The sequence below is a fragment of the Schistocerca serialis genome, chromosome 5 (assembly GCF_023864345.2).
Source record: "Schistocerca serialis cubense isolate TAMUIC-IGC-003099 chromosome 5, iqSchSeri2.2, whole genome shotgun sequence".
Classification (NCBI taxonomy): Eukaryota; Metazoa; Arthropoda; class Insecta; order Orthoptera; family Acrididae; genus Schistocerca; species Schistocerca serialis.
This window is the reverse complement of record NC_064642.1, coordinates 129,199,492-129,222,935: the sequence shown is the minus strand read 5'-3', so window position 1 is coordinate 129,222,935 and position 23,444 is coordinate 129,199,492. Positions and strand designations below refer to the sequence as shown.

Genomic DNA, 23,444 nt, shown 5'->3' with positions numbered 1-23,444 from the left:
AAATTCGAATTCCACCAAACACCGCATGTTACTTCCCAAAGTATTGAAATCGAGATTGCGATGCGCTTTTGTAAGCCAGTCATAGTTCACGTCACGTGATCTCGCCAGCCGATAACAGCAGATATTCAGAACATAGGACACGTAATGTAGTCAGCCAATAGCAACATATCACTGTTAAGTAGCACGAACACACAAATAGGAAAAGTTAATGGTTTAAATTAATATACGTAGAGTTGCCATAAGAAATGAAAAACTTTCACATATATGTTGCCCCTTTTTGCACGTGTTACACTTTAAGATACATCACACAAATGGGCCAGTAAAATTTTTAAGAACAACATAAATGTCAGATCTTCTGGGCTCGAAATTCTACGAGGGCCGTTCAGAAAGTAACCTCCGGTTGATTTAATAAAATACACCAAGTTAAATAAAAATATTTTAATATATACATCTTACAACTACATCTTTGCACTATTTTTCTACATAGTCTCCATAGCGATTGAGGCACTTATCGTATCTCTTCACAAGCTTTGAAATTCCTTCTGCATAAAAATCACCCGCTTGTGCCTGGAGCCAGCCTGTGACCGCATCTTTGAGCTCTTCGTCGTCATCAAACCGCTGTGACCCGAGCCATTTCTTCACATGCATGAAGAGGTGATAATCACTTGGCGCCAGGTCTGGGCTGTAAGGTGGATGGTTGATAACGTCCCACTTGAAGGACTCAAGAAGGGCCGTTGTTCTGCGAGCAGAGTGAGGACGGGCGTTATCGTGCAAAAAAACGATACCGGAAGTCAGCATACCACAGCGTTTGTTCTGTATAGCCCGTCGTAACTTTTTTATTGTTTCACAGTACACGTCTTGATTAATGGTCGTACCACGTTCCATGAATTCAACCAACAACACCCCTTTGGCATCCCAAAACACCGTTGCCATCAGTTTTCTGGCAGAAAAATCTTGCGAGGCTTTTCTTGGTTTGGTAAGCGAATTTGAATGTGCCCACATCTTTGATTGTTCTTTTGTCTCAGGGTTCACGTACTTAATCCAGGTTTCGTCATCGGTCACGATTCTGTTTAACAATGGTTCTCCTTCGTCCTCATAACGTGACAGAAAGTCTAATGCAGAGGCCATTCTTTGAGTTTTGTGGTGGTCGGTAAGAATTTTGGGCACCCATCGTGCACAGAACTTACGGTAACCCAATCTTGCTGTCACTATCTCGTACAAGAGAGTCTTAGAAATCTGTGGAAAACCAGTAGACAACTCTGACATTGAGAAACGTCGATTTTCACGAACTTTTGCATCAACTGTCTGAACGAGTTCGTCAGTCACCAATAATGGTCTACCACTCCTCTCTTCATCATGAACGTTTTCTCGTCCACTTTTAAATAAACGTACCCATTCACGGACAACTCCTTCACTCATAACTCTTGGTCCGTACACGGCACAAAGCTCATGATGAATAGCTGCTGCAGAATATCCTTTGGCTGTAAAAAACCTTATGACAGCACGCACTTCACATTTGGCGGGGTTTTCTATTGCAGCACACATTTCAAACTGCCACAAAAACTAAACTAGCGCAGGTACGACGTTCACTCGACCACAGCTTGATGCCGAGTGCCGACTGACCTGTTGAGTGCGTGAACGCACAGATGGCGTCGCTACTCCCCCCACAACCCGCACTGTGACCTATCGGAGGTTACTTTCTGAACCGCCCTCGTAAATCATCGTACTCAAAGAGTTGATTTTTATATGAGAGTCAAACGCTCTGGGATTTAAGAAATTCATCGTACATTCTCACACATCGTTCATCTTGCGTAAAACGAAATTTATTTTGAAAGTAACAGTTTTCAAAGCGCCATTTACAACATTTTCCCGCGACCTGTTAGAAATAGGTTTCAGCAGTTGCCAGATAACGAGCATCACCGCACTTGCGCAACTACGCAGGAAGCCCGTATGTTCATACGTGTAAAACATTAAAAGATCTTACATAATGCCATAAAAGAAACAAGGCATTAGAGGATACTCCAAGAACATGGGAATTTCGTGCATGATATTAAAATGCATAATTCGACTGAAAGTGCACATTCGTATGTAAATTTTCTTGGATTACCAGTACTGTATTATCTCATGTTTGGTTCTTTATTATGGCATAATGCTATATGTGCTAGAAGATGAAAACGTGCACTTGAAATGCAGCAAACAGCTGAAACTAGCCAATAGTGTGGAATTAAACTCTCCGTTTCAAATAAATTGGCTGGCTCAGTGGAAAAGATTAATTAAAGCCAAATTTCTTTAGCAGATCGACAAAAATAACTTCATTGTTCTGCGAGGCGATTAATGCTTGACTGTCAGAAAGGGGACATAAGATAAAATCTGAAACTAATAATATATTTTAGCCTTCCATAATTAAGTAAATGCCCGCATCTCGTGGTCGTGCGGTAGCGTTCTCGCTTCCCACGCCCGGGTTCGATTCCCGGCGGGGTCAGGGATTTTCTCTGCCTCGTGATGGCTGGGTGTTGTGTGCTGTCCTTAGGTTGGTTAGGTTTAAGTAGTTCTAAGTTCTAGGGGACTGATGACCATAGATGTTAAGTCCCATAGTGCTCAGAGCCATTTGAACCATTTTTTGAATTAAGTAAATGTATTTTAATTGACTTGATAGCTCCTGGCCACAGAAATCCATTTTGTTTTCATTTGATGTGAGAGCAATAAACGAAAAGGAAACAGAAAAATCACTAAATGTAAACACGGGTCACGTGAGACTACCCATCTCCCCATTACAACTTAATACTGCTCTGTGGATCAGCCCCGGATCTGCGGTATTTCCGAACCGGGGCAATACTAGATAGTGGCGCCCCTCCTCCCTCGAGCGTTTGAGGTACGATGCCAAAAATTTTAAAAATCTAGTTTTCAAAAAATATGTCCATTTTGTAGTGCACATCTTTCTGAAGAGTCTGATACATAAAACGTAGGCGTTTGAGGAAATGTTTGGTCTTAAATGTGCCAAAGTGCAGTGCCACACCTCTTCACACAGCTTTCTTCTATTGCACGTCACTGTATTTCACTCTGTGGAACTTAAATGTGTAACAATTTGTAATGGATGACATCAAGCTGTATTCACGGCAGTGGAAATTAAAATGTCCTGTGGAGCCTCTCCTGCTCCCAGTCGGCCGGTTTGACAACCTGCCCCTGTTTTAAAAAACTCACTATTAATACTGGATAGGATTATTTGTAACCTGGAGAACAGGAACTCTTTCACAAAATTTGCACTCTTTATAGCCTATTAGTTAATAACTTGATGTTTTGTGTGACATAAAATTAAACATAGGATACATAAAACCAGTAAAGACAATAGACAAGCGAGACAGCACACATTTCTTCAATCTTTAAGTCCTAGCATTGCTTTTCTCACTAACCTTATTACAGTTTTACATGGCATGCTTTCCTTTTGGGAAAGAATCCATCAGCTCATCAAAGTTCGTTAAAGGTTTCGCTGCAAGCACAAACCAAATGCCATTGTCTAATACTGAAAAAGCTATTAATGCCTAAGAATAGTACCCAAGACTGGTGTGCTTTCTCGATTTGATTACGTGTATTTTGTCACTATCTGCTAGATAACATGAAATAGGTCTCCCTAATATTGCAGCAATTGTAACACACACCGCCACTGTTTCATGTTAGGAAACAGTTTCACATTTCAGTCATACGCTCTAGCTTCTGAAGCATGAGATTGAAAAGTAGTAGAACAAAATTTTTATATAAATTTGTAATCGTCATATTCTTCCATAATTTGTGTGATGTCCCCGTTTCTTCTCCTTCCTCGTTCTAACAAACAATCTTGTCATCACTAATTCTGTAACTATTCCTGCCAGGGTTGAAACTTATTCTCCGGTTAACTTGTCTAACTCTGCAACAATCACTGGTGTAGCTATCCCGCGTTTATTCTACGGTTAGGCGTTATTACGTGTTCGTACAACATGTTTTCCGTGCTACTCCTAGAATAGAACTTTAGCGGCTGCTAGCCGGGGACTGTACAACTGGCCCTTACCAGTGTAGCGTTCTGGCAAAAAATTTTCTGCCAAAATATCATTTTCGTGGTTACACCTAGAAGATAATACGTAATCTTTCTTACCTGTTATTCAACAGGGATGCATTTCAAAATCATATGAATAATCGACAGACCGATGTGCGCTGGATGCTAGGCGCTTTGTGAAACAAGGTCTTTCCTCCCTCCCACCCAACAGAAATTGTCGCCCGTGGCAGATATCCCAGTTTGCCCCCCGACCCCTATATCCAGGCCTGTTGCACATGCGTGAATCTGACAGCTTGGGTGCGCCAGTAAAATTTTTTCTGGGCAGCATCTATCTGGCTGCTTGCCGCTATTGCTTATACAGCTAACTGCCACACTTCTGTATCTAGAAGCGGTACTCATACATGACTCAACTGCGCATGCGCTCGCTCGCAACTGCTCAAACGAACCAAATGTAAACAGTTGCGACGCCACGCTCATCGGAGGCAATTTGTTGTTATTAAGCATTGCATCGTCTTCCTAAAGCCGTTGACACATTTTGCTGTTGGCAGACTCTTATGTGTGAACTTTGTTTTGTTGCTGTATATGGCGCATTTCCTTGGAAACTTAATTTAATTTTTTTTTCTTCTCTTTCATGTTTTATTGCTGCAGTATTAAGATACAGTAATATCCTTCGTTAGAGTATTATTTCTTACCAGTCAATGTTACAAAAATTTAACTGAAAACTAAAACAATGAAAATTCCCGGAATTCTAAAAAAATCCTGGGTTTTCCCTGGTTTCCTCTCGCATTAAAAAATTCCCAGGTTTTTCCCAGATCTCCCGATTGTCCCAGATCATATACACAGTTGACATCACAAGCTTGGAAAGACTGTTGATCATGCATAAATAAGGCATACTCTTACCTCTGTGTACCATTTGTCGAGTAATCCTGCAGAAAGATATATGAGATCAATTGGAAGATTGTTTAGAACATATTGTAGTAAGAATCACACCAGTTGGATAGATTATGTTAGGGATTTTGAGGATATTATGAACAGCTTACAATGTTCTTCACAGGTGTTTCACCTTTTGAAAACATGTTTCATCGCAGAACAGCTAACTTTATTTCTGAGAATGTAAAATTTTGTCACCACAAGAGAGAGAGAAGAGTATGTCAGGGAGATGATGAAAAAACAGGGGGACAGGAGAAGGCAGAGACATGATGGTAAAGGCAGATTTTCTAAGTGTGAGGTAGGAGATCTTGTGTTGGTGAAAGCCGAAGAGAAATCTAAAGTGTTGACATCTGAGATAAGGAAATTCTTCAATATTTATATAGGACCATTTGAAATTCTTGAAAATCTGCATCCTAATGCATACAGACTTGTGTATTCTAAATCTAAGATCTGATCCGTAAGAACCCCCTAACTGGGGACCAAACCACACAATAACCCTAGGTTCGGTGTGGGGCAGCGGTGGGGTGGGTGGACTGCTGTGGCCTGTTGCGAGGTTGTGAATCACTGAGGGCTACGGTGGCACGAAGCCTCTCCGTCGTTTCTAGATCCCCAGTTCAATACACAATATGTGCGTACATTGCCTTACTAGTTCATTTTTTCATTGCATTTAGCTCTGTTTATTAATGTACCATATGTGAGAACACTTTTTAATCCATTCTTACTTACACCCTGAATACTTATTTTTTTCAATATAGATAGGCAAAACATATGCCAAGTGATGTTTGGGATTATACTAAGTACATGAAACAATGTTTCAGGATTCGATGAGAAAGCTAGACAGAAAGTTACCTATCTGTTGGAGCATGTGATGAAAAATCTGGGGAGGAAACTGAAAGCAGTGGGTGGATCCACTCCCATATTCCTGTATGGCTGCACCCTTGTTAGTCCAAACAGCTTATAGGTGCTGGGTAATGTACCCAAGCATGTCAACTACATCAGTCTTGTGACTGAAATATGCAAACTGTTAGCCAAGAAATTATCCTATATGCAAAATTCTTGTATTTATATAAATTTCAAGGGCCTATTTTTTTAGAAAAGAATTCACTGCTATGGACAGTGTTATTTCACATAATTGTATATTTTTTCAAGCAGGGGGATTATCTTCCCAACACATTATGTAACTTTCAATCTTGTTTGACTAGGATTCAATGCTGTGGAAGGTTGATGTTCTATGACTGATGATTCGTTATGTTCAACACAGAAAAGTGAGAACTTAAAAAGTTCAGGGATATGTTCTATGAACCATGTTGTAAATAATTATCAGAACCTGATAAAATTAGGCACTGTTAGGTTAGTAGTCATACATCTCAATGAATTTCCTTATCTCAACTTCAGTATGTAATATTTTTATCAACTGTAAATGAATCTTCTAGGGGTAGTATGTACATAGGTTAGTCTGTATGAACAATTAGCAAATAGTGTGGGAGACATTTACGTTTGTGATCATAAATTGTGCATAGACTGTATAACAAGATGTATATATTTCTGATTTCACACATTGAGTTTGGTCCTCATGCTATGTTGGTTACTGAGGCATAAAAACTGGTGTAATCAATATTCTTGTAGTTAATATATTATGTATCAGATACTTCTGTACATCTGAAGTCTGCTTTATGATGGTTAATATGCTTACACTTGTGGTATGTACTATGTTTTGTAGGAACAATGATTCACTTTTGTATTATGTTCATTTACATTAGGTTATTATGGTAACATTTTTCTATAATACTTTATTATTCATTTTTACGTAACATTAACAGACACTGAAGAGGGGCAGCAGCCTTTTCAGTAGTTGTAGGGGCAACAGACTGGATGACTGACTGATCTGACCATGTAACACTATCCAAAACGGCCTTGCTGTGCTGGTACTGCGAATGGCTGAAAGCAAGGAGAAACTACAGCCGTAATTTTTCCCAAGGACATGCGCAGCTTTACTATATGGTTAAATGATGATGGCGTCCCTTGGGTAAAATATTCCGGAGGTAAAATAGTCCCCCATTCGGATCTCCGAGCGGGGACTACTCAGGAGGACGTCGTTATCAGGAGAAAGAAAACTGGCATTCAACGGATCAGAGCATGGAATGTCAGATCCCTAAATCGGGCAGGTAGGTTAGAACATTTAAAAAGGGAAGTGGATAGGTTAAAGTTAGATATAGCAGGAACTAGTGAAGTTCGGTGGCAGGAGGAACAAGACTTTTGGTCAGATGAATACAGGGTTATAAATACAAAATCAAATAGGGGTAATACAGGAGTAGGTTTAATAATGAATAAAAAATAGGAGTGCAGGTAAGCTACTACAAACAGCATAGTGAAAGCATTATTGTGGCCAAGATATACACGAAGCCAATGCCTACTACACAGTAGTACAAGTTTATATGCCAACTAGCTCTGCAGATGATAAAGAAATTGATGAAATGTATGATGAGATAAAAGAAATTATTCAGGTAGTGAAGGGAGACTAAAATTTAATAGTCATGGGTGACTGGAATTCGACAGTAGGAAAAGAGAGAGAAGGAAACATAGTAGGTGAATATGGATTGGGAGTAAGAAATGAAAAAGGAAGCCGCCTGGTAGAATTTTGCACAGAGCATAAATTAATCATAGGTAACACTTGGTTCAAGAATCATGAAAGAAGGTTGTATACATGGAAGAACCCTGGAGATACTAAAAGGTATCGGATACATTATATAATGGTAAGACAGAGATTTAGGAACCAGGTTTTAAATTGTAAGACATTTCCGGGGGCAGATGTGGATTCTGACCACAATCTGTTTGTTTTGAACTGTAGATTAAAACTGAAGAAACTGCAAAAATGTGGGAATTTAAGGAGATGGGACCTTGATAAACTGACTAAACCAGAGGTTGTAGAGAGTTTCAGGGAGAGCATAAGAGAACAATTGACAGGAATGGGGGAAAGAAATACAGTAGAAGAAGAATGGGTAGCTCTGAGGGATGAAGTAGTGAAGGCAGCAGACGATCAAGTAGGTAAAAAGATGAGGGCTGGTAGAAATAAGAGTCGAGGGGCATGAAAGGGAAGCAGTGGTTGGGAAGGGAGTGAGACAGGGTTGTAGCCTCTCCCCGATGTTATTCTATCTGTATATTGAGCAAGCAGTAAAGGAAACAAAAGAAAAATTCGGAGTAGGTATTAAAATCCATGGAGAAGAAACAAAAACTTTGAGGTTCGCCGATGACATTGTAATTCTGTCAGAGACAGCAAAGGACTTGGAAGAGCAGTTGAAAGGAATGGACAGTGTCTTGAAAGGAGAATATAAGATGAACATCAACAAAAGCAAAACAAGGATAATGGAATGTAGTCTAATTAAGTCGGGTGATGCTGAGGGAATTAGATTAGGAAATGAGACACTTAAAGTAGTAAAGGAGTTTTGCTATTTGGGGAGCAAAATAACTGATGATGGTCGAAGTAGAGAGGATATAAAATGTAGACTGGCAATGGCAAGGAAAGCGTTTCTGAAGAAGAGGAATTATTTAACATCGAGTATAGATTTAAGTGTCAGGAAGTCGTTTCTGAAAGTATTTGTATGGAGTGTAGCCATGTATGGAAGTGAAACATGGACGATAAATAGTTTAGACAAGAAGAGAATAGAAGCTTTCGAAATGTGGTGCTACAGAAAAATGCTGAAGATTAGATGGGTAGATCATGTAACTAATGAGGAGGTATTGAATAGAATACGGGAGAAGACGAGTTTGTGGCACAACTTGACAAGAAGAAGGGACCGGTTGATAGGGCATGTTCTGAGGCATCAAGGGATCATAAATTTAGCATCGGAGGGCAGCGTGGAGGGTAAAATCGTAGAGGGAGACCAAGAGATGAATACACTAAGCAGATTCAGAAGAATGTAGGTTGCAGTAAGTACTGGGAGATGAAGAAGCTTGCACAGGATACAGTAGCATGGAGAGCTTCATAAAACCAGTCTCAGGACTGAAGACCACAACAACAACAACAACAACAACAGACACTTAAACCTCATTCATTGCTATGCCGAAAGAGACTTAAAAGATTACACTACATTAGACCATTCTGTATGAAGCTAGATATGTTAGAGCAACTTCATGTGAATTTTGTCCATAAATTTGGAAATTGTCACTATATGTTAATTTTGCCATTTCACTACTCAGGTTTCACACTTATTTGAACTATAGACAAATTGTAAGCAAGAAGAACCCTGTTTGTTGTAATCAGAAATTTGTCAGATGTTATGTATTTTCTTGTATACCTTTTGCAGTTTTTTGTATGCTAACGTATACTTGTGTTCATAGGGAAGTGATGATCACACAACATAAAATTTTCTTGTAATTTTGGAAATTAACTTTGACAATCTGTATTCTATGTTTTGGCATCATTTTTTACACCGTTTCGCAAACCTTATAGTAGGTCACGATATATTGTAAACACATTCCATATTACGTGAGGGGGGATGTTGTAAGGGGACATCCTCCTCTAGCATTACCTTTCCTCAACAATAGTTGTCGATTCCAGTATTATTTTTCGAATTTTGGACAGGTCTCAGTAGCTTTTCTGAAAACTTCCATATAATTTTGTACACAATATGTTATATTTCAAGCTAAAATTTATGAAAAGGAATAATTTTATAAAATATTTTAGTTTCGGTGTTATAATCGATAAGTACTAGTTCTGAATGTACAGTTAAAATTATTTTTTTTTAAACATTTGAAATTATGAATTATTTGGGCACTTAAAATTTCTATTATTAATTACACAATCCTGTACTGTTTACTATGTTTATTTCTGGATTCATTTATGGGATAATAATCTAAATTAATAATATAACAAAAACTAGTAGGAATTCTTTTGTGAAGAACAACTGTAAACCCTTTGGAGTATGGTTATTTCTGCAGAGTGAGAGTGTCATAAGCTTGCCTCAGATGTGATCAGACATATTTTTGTGTGAACAATGTAATTTCGCCTTTTTCAACGTGACAAATCAAAATACTGTATGACATACTAAAATGTGAGAAAATCAGTGGAACATATATTTAAGTGAAAAAATTCTATTTAGTTCAAACAAACCATGAGGACCTGATGTTAGATTTTCAGCTTCAAGAATTCCCCGCTAGACAAGAAGAACTGGAGCCATGTCAACATGACAAGCTAAGTAAACTTGAAAGTTTACTGTAATCTTCGCTCCTCTCAAATCCTCATAAAATAAACTTTGCTTATTAATTACTCGGACTGGGCATTGTTTAATGTGGAAAACAGAAGGAATGAGGAGGGAGATTACAATGTGCATACCATAGTAATAATTCCTGTACTCCTCTTTCTGGTCTTCTCACATACAACTTGTGCTAGTGCTAGATCCATGTTTCCTTCATGTAGCTGTTCGTCTTTTTGTGCAACACAGAACAATACATCTGAATAAGACAATTGTACTTAAATGTATGTAATTGTCAGGAGTTTGTTTTCAACTGTACTGGTTCTGATTAAATCTACTGATAATCTTCATTCACTAATTGTAAAGAAGCAGTTTCTCTGAGCTATGTCAATCTGTACATTGTACTGTCGGAAGGTATCCATACCAATAAGACAGTTAACTACACGTTTTTCCACTACTAGAAAAATGCATTTTACAGAAATTTTTTCAATAATAATGGGTACTAATGCTTGAAGTGCCACCCCTTTAGATTTGCTCCCTACTGCAGGCAAGATTCGACAGTTCTGCACAGTGAAGGTTGTTATGTGTGTTCATTTTTGGAATACATTAAGTAAACCTTGTGAGATTACATTTGTCGATGCACCTGAATCCAGTACAATGTGCATATCAGAATCAGCTGCTCTGGCATTTATTAAGGCCTGTGCAGATTTTCTTCTGTTCTCTTCCAAATTGTACACATTTTCCTGACACAAGTCTTCCTTGTCCATTATAATCATCCAGGCTGTTATGCCGTGGTCGGTTGATGAATTCAGTGTCAATTCCCAACGTTTCGTCTCTGACTGCGGGAGACATCTTCAAGGGGGTCCGTAGCTCGATGGAAGGTCCAACATACCCACTGGCTCGCTACTGACTGCCGCCAAATTCCATGTCCGCGTTGGAAATTGGCACTGAATTCATCAACCGACCACGGAATAACAGCCCGGATAATTATAATGGACATATTTCTGGCTGTGAAAGTCTACATTTTAGTACAAGTCTTCCTTGACATCTACTTCTTTGTAATATCACAGAAAATAATTAGGAATTAATTGTGTATCCCCATCCCTTCATCAGTCTGACAGCAGGGGCCTATAGTGACCTGTTTTGCTTTTCCTGATTAGTCAAGGAGAGTAATCTCTCCACTCTGGGTTACCTCCACTATATGCACAGTGTGGTCTTGACTTCACCAGTTTGTGTCTTGTGATGCCCATAAATTAAATTCTCTTTGACTTTGGCCTCTACCCAGTATATAATTGTTATTCCACTGGTTGTAGCCACCAGGAGGAGGACTACCTGCCCTTCTATCACTGGTCAGCCCTCGTCAATTATTATATTGGTTATTACTGCCTGCTTGGGTTACATTTTGAATCTGTTGTCTGAAACCACTCTATTCAACATATGCTGGTCCATTGTAATTAAGGTTGTGGTTTCCTTTAAAGCCTTGTTTGTGTCCTTGGTTTCCCAAGTTACCATAGTTACCTCTTGTGTGTTATTATTACATGGGTGGTTGGGTGCCCACCGTGTTGATTGCTTCCGTCTTAACTACTTTGCAGTCCGCTATTTTGCAGGTGTTCACTTTGCACATTATTCTTCTGTGGTTGCAACTGCCTCTCTCCGTAAATGAGGTCAATCGAAGCCAGAATAGATAAAAAGTATTCTACATCATTCTTGGGTATAGTGATCAAGTTTTCCTTGATATGTGCTGGTAGGTGACTTCAGTATTTTTAGTACATCCATGAGAGACTGGATTTCTCCATATATATTTTTTTGTTTAGGTATTTTTCAAAATATTTCTGCAGTCCCCCATGTTTACCGTTGAATGGTGCAGAGTTAAATAACTCTTGCTTTAGCCTCTCTTGGGTGCTATGGATCAGAATTTGTCCAAGAAGGCACTCTCACACCTTGGGTCTACCCCACAACAAACATGATCTTCTGTGCCTCAGTCCAGTTGCAGGGGGGCAATCTTTTACCCTCTGTGGTAAAAATCAGAAACTACCCATGCCGTAGTTACCCTTCATCAGCTACAAGAGTAGACAGGCAGGAGGTGCTGTCAGCTACTGTCGTTGCAGTTGGTATTGACATTGGCACTGACTCTCCTTCCAGTCCACCTTAAGGAATAGTGTTAAACGGCAGACAGATATTGCAGCTCTCTATTCTGCCAGATTGCACCTGATCGCTAGCAATTAGTGGCTCCTTTGTGATATCAGTACCATTAGTCAAACTGTTCCACAGTTTTTCTTCCACTGCCTTTAAAGCTGATTCAATCCTGGAAATTAGTTGACTTTCCTTCTCCTTGACTACCTCTTCGATCCATTCCACATAAGCCTTATGCTCTTGTTTCTGTGCTAGTGTGATACCCTTATCTAGTAATCTTGATTTGGCTCTCTCCATTAAGTTCTTTACATCCCTATCAATTCATTCTTGGGTTTTCTTTATGAACTTACTGCTCCATTTTAAATTATTCAGATCTACTAACAGTTCCTGTACTTCCTCAGGCAAATCTTTAAATATAGTGTGCAATTCGCTAATAATACCTTGGATCTCCTTTATACTTTTATTAATTTCCGATCAAGTCCCCTGCATTTTTATCTGTGTGTCACTCATGTTTTACAGCTTACCTGCCATTTCCTTCCGTGCTTTGTCAACATCGATACCTTTTTATCTAGCTTACCTATTTTCTGAGAAAGATCTGTGAATAACTCCACCTTAATTCTTTTCCCTTTTTGGACAACTTACATTTTAAATTATTGACTGGTCGGTGTGTAACTTGTTACTTAGGTCATCAAAGTTTTGCATTTGTTCATTTGAAAGTGATCAAATTTTTGACACATGATTCCTAAGATCATTAAATGTTTGTGTTTGTTGTTTTGAAGAATCTTTGACTTTTTGTGTTAAATTATTAAATTTTTATGTTAGATCAGTACTCTCCTGTTATGTTTGTTCTTTAATTATTGTGTTAGTTAATAATTTTTTGTATTCGTTCATTCCTAAAATCATTAAGAGTTTTCATCATCCCTTGCATAAGTTGTATCAATGTTGGGGTACAATTTTGATCACCTAGTGAGTCATATCTGACCAGATTTAGGTCCATTTCACCTGATGCGGATGTTTCACTTCTACTAGAATCTGCGCTACTGTGCCTTTCACTAGCCTCGTGAAAAAATGCTTCCAAGTGATATTCGTGAATTTATTTCATCTACCCTACGTAAAGTCACATCATTAATCACAATACTGTCCTCAATCATAGCTGAGCTTAAATAATAATCGCAACTGTTGTCTGATTCACCAACATTTTCACACTCACTCATTTGTCGTCGTGTTAGTTGCACTGACATTTTGTACTTGTACATCAATTACTGAATTAATTATCTGCTGTGTCCATTTCCATCCTTGTCATTTATTAATGGCAAAATTTTAAAATAAATATCCTTTTCTTAATTACTCTAAGAAAATTTGGTAAATTATCTTGCGACGTGTTGTGACAATATATTGCAACTCATTGTTGCCACACGTACTCTCAATCAAAATTTCCAGAAACAAATATTTTTAATAAATACACTCTTTTGCCACAGTTTAAAATGCTCCATTTTTTAGGACGGGAGGGAGACGTACTACTGCTATTAGATACAAGTGAGGTGCTCCCAAGTGCAGCCAATGCAAGTTATAAGTTAGAATTTTCCTACCTTCTCGATGGGCTTCACAGTTTCTTTTTCTGGTAGTTTCCATACAAATTTTGTTCTCTGTCCATGCATATCCTTCTTTATGATCCTTACTCTCTTTCTCCTGGCAACATTATTCGTTTCATTCAACAAAGAAAACAAAACATGATTGATACAATGGAAAATTTTCACAATGTCTCATCTTTTAATTCTTTCAATTATCTATACCTGACACCATCCCTTTTATAGTCACCAGTTACAATGCTGCATTTAATAACTGGGGCCATAAGGAGGTGTCTGACTAATGTGGATTATTTTAAGGTGTGGGGCTGGCAGATACTTTCATGAGCAACAATTCACACATCAAAAAGTTCGCATCTCCACAGTCTCTCACTACGATCACCACTGAAACAGTCTAACTGATTAATGTATTTAATATATTTATTTTCCTTTTAACAGGATGATATTTATCCCCTCTTTCTTGGAGAGACAAAAACATTGTCCCGTGCTGTGACCAGTAATGCAGTATGATACAATCACAAATCAGATCACCCTTATACTCGAAGACTGCAGGTTGCTGTGTTTCCAGGTATCATTTTCCAGATGAATAATTTAAGTATGAAAGAAACTGCCTCATCTTCCATAAGATATATTGTAAAAGCTTTTACTCAACTACACATAGTTCACAAATGCAGCACGTCCACCCAGAAACCCAGACAGGAAGAGACAGATAGTTGAAGAGTGAAAAATTTATCAGCTTAAAGAATGTTCATTTCTCCTTTCATACATTCATACATCTCGTTTTTTTGAGCAGGCATGTTTATATTATATCTTTGGCCCACACAGTGTTCCAGACGTTATTAGATGACATATGCTTTGTGAATAAACCAAAATAAGATCTATCAAATGCATCATCTGATTTAATTCATTCCGTTGACCTTGTTTTACATTTGATGATATCAGGCCTGCTCCTCCATTACCCCTATCTGTTTTTGTATTGATACAGCTGTACAGATCTTACCAGAAATTCTGTTGTTCTTGCCACCGCACTTCACTAATTGCCACTATGTCTTTTCAACCTATCGATTCCCCTTTCTAAATTCTCTAACTACCCAATAAGTGATCTAACACTCCATGTTCCAAGCCACAGAATTCCAGTTTTGTTTTTCCTGATGACGACATCCCCCTTCGTAGTCCCCACCCAGAGATCCAAATGCCAGACTATTTTACCTGCAATATATTTTACCCAAGATGATGCAATATATTTCACCCAAGATGATGCCATCCTCATTTAACCCTACAGCAGAGCCAGATGCCCTAGGGAAAGGTAATGGCATTAGTTTCTCCCTGCTTTCAGTCATCTGCAGTACCAGCACAGCAAGTCCATTCTGGCTAATGTTACAAGGCCACATGAGTCAATCATCCAGACTGTTGACCCTGCAACTACTGAAAAAGTTGCTGCCCCTCTTCAGGAACCACATGTTTATCCGCCTCTCCACATATATCCCTTTGTTGTGATAGCACCTACATTACAGCCATCTATATCGTATGGCATGCAAACCACCTCACCTCGGCAAGGTCTGTAGTTCATGAAAATATGCCATACAAAAAATACTAGAAAAGTAGAAAAGGGTAGAGAAAACTGTAAGAGGTGGGTGGAAATAAAGGAAAGGGAAAGCAGAACTGAATGTCAAACATCAATGTTAATAGGGGCAAGTCTTTACTTCACTCGAATTCTCCTCTTCTCATCACTCTTTTCAAAATGTCAAAGTTAAAATTCTGAAATGATTGGTAATGTTATACTCACACTATCTGATGATTACTAAAATTTCATTTTCTTATTTTTAATAAGATCCACTGTTAATGAATCATGAAATATATATGCAAATAGTACAAAACACATTCATACACATCACATCCAGTAAGAAAATAGACACGCATGCTTCATAATAAAAATTGTAACACTGAACACATACAAATGTCTGTAATACAACACGATCATTCATGTTCGCAGTTCAACATTCAACAAGGCGTTCCATTGCTAATACGTTCACTAGATTCCTGTGACTGATTTAGAAAAACAACATTTGAAGTCTTGATGCGTGCTGCAGAATTTGCTGCTGCTGACGGACATGGTGAAATGCATGGTGTGGAACAATGGCTATTACTGAGATCACATTGATCAAGCAGCTTAAGCAGTTCTTCAGCTGTTGGCCCTCCTGACATCTGATTCACTGAAATCACAAGGGTTCCATACTAATTACAACAAATGGTTGACAGTTAATACTATGCATACTGCAAATTATATGAAAGATAAAATAAACTCATGTCATCCAAACTTTAACATTTGACTTGTATTATACTACATATGCTAATGTACAAATACATTTTCTGTACCCACTCCATTAAATTCCCCTACATTAATCACCTGGTTCTCCACGACTAGAGAGATCAAGTGCTGTTGTAAGATCCCACATCTGGATTGCTCCGTTGCTATGACCAGTGAATATAAATCGTCGTGGTCTGGAGCCCATACGACTTGATCCTTCACACTCATGAACACAAAATGATGTTATTGTGCTACCATCTACAGCTTTTATAACACACACCCTGTAAGAAAAATGAAAGAAACACATTGAAGAAGAATTAGAGTTACATACTGTGGATGTTAGCATTATTTCTAATTTATATTTTACAGTGAATTTATCAATAAAAGATTTTTTCATTTTTGTATGAAGAGAAAAATTTATGTGTAATGATAGCCAGTCATGCAAGCTGAGAGATTCAAGATGATTTAAGATGTACACAACAACATCCACTGCCGCTTACAACGGGAGAGTCTGATGTGGGGCTCCGATTTTGATCAAGTTTTGCAATGATGTTCTATATTGAAAATAATGTCATAAGTGCTTCAGCTTTTAGCCAGACACGCCCTAGTTTTTGAAAAATGGAGGTCAAAGCTGATGACAAAAAATCGTATTTTCAATGCTATACATCATAAGAGTGTCTAAAATAAACATTTTTATTAATATTATGTGGGGTCAAAAGTTAATAATGTTCAAATTATTAGGGTGGTTACGTTTTAAAGCTACCTGTCATTCTTTGTGTCTAGTACAGCAAAGTCGGCAGCCACGTTGCTGAGATGTTATGACTACTAAAACTGCTGGTCCAGTTCAATTCTTTGTCATGGCTATTTTTTTCTTCTTTTTTTCTGGCATATCTAGTAATATTTTGTTAAACAGAATACTTTTCTTTCCCTTTTTTAGAACTAAAACATTGTCAGGTGTGATTATTAATCAAATAAGTATTTATAATGTTTTTAAACAGCAGGAAAAGATAGATTGCTACTTACCATAAAGAAGACACATTAAGTTACAGACAGGCACAATTACAAAACACTCACATAAAGCTTTTGGCCACAGCCTTCTTCAGCAAAAGAGAAGCACAGAACCACAAACCATTCAAACACATGAGCAAACACACCTCACACACACACGACTGCCAACTGTGGCAGCTCAGGCCAGGATGTTACTATCACAAGGGGTTGCAGCTGGGCATGGAAAGGGAAGGGACAGTAGTGTACAGGTGTGGTAACAGAGGAACTCTGTCCGGCAGAGTGTGCAGGAGCTAGAATGCTAAGAGGCGTGGCATCAGAAGCTTGTGGGACAGGGATGTGTGTGTGTGTGTGGGGGGGGGGGGGGGGGAGAGCGAAAAGGAGAGGATCGGGGAAAGATGGGCGGGAGCACTGACAGAGGATGACAAACAAAGAAGCTGGGAGATGAGAATGGGAAGGAGATGATAGAAGAGAGTGCATTGGAACTGTTGGGTGGAGGGTGTGAGGACAGTAGGTTGAGACCGGGATAATTATGGTAACGGAGAATGTATTGTAAGATTAACTCTCATCTGTGTGGTTCAAATAAGCTGGTGACGTAGGAAAGGATCCAGATGGCTCAGGTAGTGAAGCAACCACTGAAATGAAGCATGTTGTGCTCACCTATATGTTGTGCCACAGGGTAGTCTACTTTGCTCTTGGTCACAGTTTGGCTGTGGCCATTCGTCCTGATGGACAGCAAGTTGGTAGTCATACCAATACAATAAGCCGTGCAATGGTTTCAGCAGAGCTGGTAAATGACATAGCTGTTTTCGTAGGAAACCTGTGACAGGACTGCAATAGGAAGTGGTGAGTGGGTGGTTAGGGCAGGTCTTGTAACCAAAGCCCTGGTGAAGGATGTGGTTCAGTTATTTTCATTGCGTGGGTGTGGGGGCTCTTCTGGGTGATGAATGGGGCACTCCTTTGTGGCCGTTTCCTGGGGATGGTGGGAGGATTGTGGGGTGTGAGGGGGAAATGGCACAGTGATCTTTTTTGCAGACTGGTTCTGGGGAATCCTGGGAAATAGTGCCCGTCTTTGAAGGCCTTCGTGAGACCCTCAGCATACTGGGGAAGGGAATTCTTGTCACTGCAGGTATGCCATCCCCAAGTGGTCAGGCTGCTTGAGAGGGATTTTTTGGTGTGAGAGGGGTGACAGCTGTCAAAATGCAAGTATTGTTGGTGGGTTTAATGTGGACATAGGTGTAGATGGAGCCATCAGACTGGAGGAGGTCGACTTTAGGAAGGTGGCAGGCTGAGTTGAGCAGGACAGGTGTTGAGATTGTGAAGGAATGAAGGCAGGGTGTCTTGACCCTGAGTCCAGCTGAACCAGACTAAGGGTTTGGCATTTTGGGAGATAGGAAGTTATTTTCTAGATACCCCATAAAAGGTTGGCATTGGCGGTCTCCTTCTGCTCTCTATCGCTCCCTGTTGCTGGTGTTTTTCTACAGTCTATTTTTACGGCATATTTTTCAGTTTCTTCCATTTGGTATCGTACCTGTACACTGAGGTGACAGAAGTCATGGGATAGCGATATGCGCATGTACAGATGGCGGCAGTATCACATAGACAAAGGGCAGTGCACTGGCAAGGCTGCCATTTGTATTCGGGTGACTCACATGAGAAGGTTTCTGACCTGATTATGGCTGCAAGATGGGAATTAATAGACTTTGAACACAGCACGAAATGGTAGCTGGAGCTAGATGCATGGAACATTCCAGAACAGAAATCATTAGGGAATTGAATATTCCAAGACCCACACTAAAATGTAAACCATATTAGAATAAAAATGCAAGTGCATGTAATTTGCATCATATAAGGTCAGAAACTATGTATGGAGGCATAGACATTAAAGCTCATCGATGCAATTGCTGTACAATAAAAGTGAAATTTCTAAAAGCAATAATAAAAGAAAAGACCCGACAATAAATATAAAGCTAAAATGAAACAATGAAGATATACAGTTATAAATAATACTGGCCTTGGTCATATGGAATAAGAAGAACTAAAAAGTTGTAAGTTCTTCAAAAATGGGAAACACGGAGCCATAGTAGGCTTGATTTTTACTGGTCAACTGGTCATTAGGCAACAAATCCTATCTCTTTAATAAGTTTGAGTCTCTTCCCTTTGGGAGTGTGGTGTAAAACCATTAGGTTTTCATGTGTGTGTGGTTGGTGGGAACTGGATTTGAGATGTTCTGCAAAGGTGAAATTATGCTTCTGTCACTTCCTTGTGAGTAGATGTTCCTGAAACCTAGTTTTGAAATCCCTCCCTGTCTGGGCAAGTTTATATATGCCAGGGGCAGCAAATTACTGAGCTTGGATTTTACTAGAGCTGGTAAACACTATTCTTACATTCTGACCCCCAAAAAGTTTGGCAAGCCCACAAGACACATTAAACGACCTTCACTTAATGACTGAGAGCAGTGGCATTTGCGAAGAGTTGTCAATGCTAATACACAAGCAACACTGTGTGAAATCACTGCTGAAATTAATGTGACATGTACAATGAATGTGTCCGTTAGCACAGTGCAACAAAGTTTGGCATTAATGGCCTATGGCAGCAGACAGCTGATGTGAGTGCCTTTGCTAACAGCATGACATCACTTGCAGTACCTCTCCTGGGCTCATTAACATATCGGTTCAACACTAGATGACTGGAAAACTGTTGTCTGGTCAGGTGAGTCCTGATTTCAGTTGGTAAGAGCTGATTGGAGGGTTCAAGTGCAGCATAGATGCCACAAAGCCATGGATCCAGATTGTCAACAAGGCACTGTGCAGTATGTGGTTGCTCCATAATAATGTTGGCTGTGTTCACATGGAATGGACGGGGTCCTCTGGTCCAGCTGACCCAATCATTGACTAGAGATGATTATGTTTGGCTACTTGGACACCATTTGCAGCCTTTCATGGACTTCATGTTCCTAAAAAAAAAGATGTAATTTTTATGGATAACAATGTGCCTTGTCACTGGGGCACAGCTGTTCGTGACTGGTTTGAAGAACATTCTGAGCAATTCAAGTGAATGATCTGGCCACCCTGATTGCTCAACATGACTCCCACAGAATATTTATGGGACATAATTGAGAGAGCCATTCCTGCACAAAATCATGCTCCAGCAACGCTTATGCAGTTATGTATGGCTATAGAGGCAGCATGGCTCATATTTTTGCAGGGGACTTCCAACGATTCGTTGAGTCCATATCACATTCAGTTGCTGCACTACGCTGGGCAAAAGGAGGTCCTGCACGATAGTAAGAGGTATTGAATGACTTTGTCCTCTCAGTGTAATTGGTGTATGGTAGTAACTTTAAAAAACTTTTAGGTGAATTATCATAGTATATGTATTGCTATGCCATTTCATTTAACTTGTTTTCTCATCCTCACTTTGCTGTTGTAGTAGTCCAGATAGGATCATGTCGGATGAACTGCAATATCATCCTCCCTTCATATTTTCAGATAACCATGTGGTGTCCTATCTGGGCGTAACATGTTGTTCTTGAGTTAATAAAGAACACTGTGCAACCTACAACTGTTTTTAATATTAGCCATAATAAGGTTGCTGCGTCACAATGCCACAATGGAATAGAATAATTGTTACCTGAGGTATTTGTGAAATCTCAGATGTATCTTCATGAACTAAATTCAGTGCTTTAAAATTCATACAAAGATTCTAAAATGAATTAGTGGCCAAGGACAAGAGATTTGCCAAAGTGGCCAACAAAATGGTTTCACGCAAAAGCTTCTTAATGGGACGATTCTTTCACATTCGGAAACATGATATCTTTTGCTGTCTGTAAATTGGTAAAAAAAGGCAACAGAGAAATGCTGATGCATTTCTCAGCACTGGTGCAATGAGTCTGTGAATTCAACATAAGAATATTGTTTTGGTGCCACAAATTTAATTTTTTTGGCATATTTAAGTTAGCTGTATAATACCTATTAATTATGCATCTCCTTAAGAGACTTAATTTTATTAAGTATGCAGATGATCAAGCAGTGTTGACAGTACTGGTGAAAGCACTACAGGCGATGAGGGTCAATGTACGGAAGCCAAAGTGACGACAATCAGCAAATATGGAGGTTCCTTCAAAATATTGTTTGATGGAGAGAGCAAGGAATAAGTAAAGCCCTTCAGGTACTTAGACATTTGGTGAAAGAAAATGGAAACTGTTTGGAGGAGTCAAGTAGAACATCTATGTGTAAAATAGCTTCTGAAGAAGTGAAAGTTTTGCTAACAGGAAAAAGAATGCTGCTACATCTAGGAAACAGCTTTGCCAAGTTGCTTGTTTGGAGAGCAGTACAACATGACAGTGAACCACGGGCAGTCAAAATAAAGAGAAAAAATCTAGATAGCTCTGAAATGTCACAGTGGAGAAAAATATTCAAGGTAAAATGGACTGACAAAAAGTGGAATGAAGACATACTTCTAAGAATAGGAGAGGAAATTACAAGAATGAGGAACATGTTCTACCTCAGTTATATATTGGATACAAAAGACTGCAACGAAGAGATGAAGAGGAAGAAGAATGCTGGATGATAGTGGAAATTAACAAAGTTACAAGTCGATTATGGAAGAAGCTTGGGCAGAGCAGCATGGAGAACATGGATTTTGATCCCTTCATAGGACACACATATCAAAGAAGGAAAAAAAAAGAGGCTTCATTAAAATCATAGTGTCTTTATATTCAACAGCCCAAATCCACCGGTAATATTGCAAGTGTGGTGCAGGCAATGCCCTTATCTAAGAAGCACTACAGTTATCACCTTGAATGGTTTAGGAATGCCATGCATAAACCAAATTAGGCAACTGGGCTGTAAACCAGTTCAGCTGCTTCTGTCTCCTGCATCACTGCAGTGTCACTCATCTGGCAATGAATTATTCACAAATGAATGATTTAGACAACAGTTCAGCAAGCAATGTGAGGAGTATGCAGCAGAACACATTTGTTATTTGGAATTGATCATTTGGGGCTGGTCACTGATGGCATTTACTTTTTGGAGACATTATTAAAATAGATAATAATAATAATAATAATAATAATAATAATGTCATGAGACTAGGGCCTCCCGTCGGGTACACCATTCGCCTGGTGCAAGTCTTTCGATTTGATGCCACTTTGGCGACTTGCGCGTCAATGGGGATGAAATGATGATGATTAGGACAACACAACACCCAGTCCCTGATTGTGACTGATGAGCAGAAGTACACATACATAACACAGTAGGGATTAACATTCTTCTTCAGAGCAAGACAGAGAAAATCATTTTGCATTACAGGACCATGTCACATCACAGAGTAAACAAGATGTCAGGGGAAATTTAGAAACTAGGGAGAGAAAACAAAGGAACAGCTGGAAAACCAGGTTAAGCAGTGAACACGGCTGGTGAGTCTATATTTGCAATTAAAGAAATATTGATTTAAACACAAAACTTAAAAATGATAATATTACTGCAGGGATAAAACCTTATTAGATGTTGAGAACTCCAATATTAGAAGGTGATGATGATAGGGACTCTGGAAACAGGCATTTTGATAATCAACATGAACACTTAGGAAACCTCGAGAAGCAGACGGATTGATGGCATATTACAAAAAGTACCATAACCATAGTGTTAGCATCTGAAAATGTACTCCAAACACTGACATGCAAGCAAATAAAATAAAAACATGATCAGCAAATTCCATCTGCGATTACATCACACATAAATATTTCATAACACTTGCAACAAACAGAAAGTAAATAACATGATTATAATTAAGTCAAATAAAAAAAATCAGTATGTATCTACTATCTATCTTATAAAAATTATTGGCATTTAAGATAAGAGTGATGGTAACTCTAATGTGAGAATCGAGTAACTCAGTCAACTGCCAACTTCATAATTGCTTTTAAGTTCCTAAGTTCATCAAAGGACAAAAGTCCACATCTATACATGTGAACCACTGAATAACACCATCAGCTCTGTATCTTGTGACTGGCTTCAGTAGTCACTTCACCTTCACTTGGCCCCTTTATGGTAATTGGTTGTCATATAACCAATAGTAATCAACACCATAAAAGGTTCAAAAACATTGCATACTCACGTGTGATGCGTCTAGTGCAACCCATCAATCAGTCAGTCAAAGGTTGATAGGCTGCACTAGATGCATCACTGTGAACACTGTTGTTTTTTATTCTTTTATGATGTTGATTCAAAATGGTTCAAATGGCTCTCAGCACTATGGGA

General features: G+C 39.0%; 1 protein-coding gene across 1 annotated transcript in view; it reads right to left on the bottom strand.

The window, feature by feature from the left end:
• Nucleotides 1-15,550: 15,550 nt before the first annotated feature.
• The window catches only part of LOC126481156 (BTB/POZ domain-containing protein KCTD3), a 252,677-nt gene continuing 244,783 nt past the window's right edge, over nucleotides 15,551-23,444 (bottom strand). The window contains exons 11-12 of the mRNA XM_050104725.1: nucleotides 16,276-16,457; nucleotides 15,551-16,081 (exon numbers count right to left, since the gene is read on the bottom strand). Of these exons, the coding sequence (XP_049960682.1) occupies nucleotides 15,870-16,081; nucleotides 16,276-16,457 (394 nt within the window). The 3' untranslated portion in view covers nucleotides 15,551-15,869. The remainder of the gene's footprint in view (nucleotides 16,082-16,275; nucleotides 16,458-23,444) is intronic.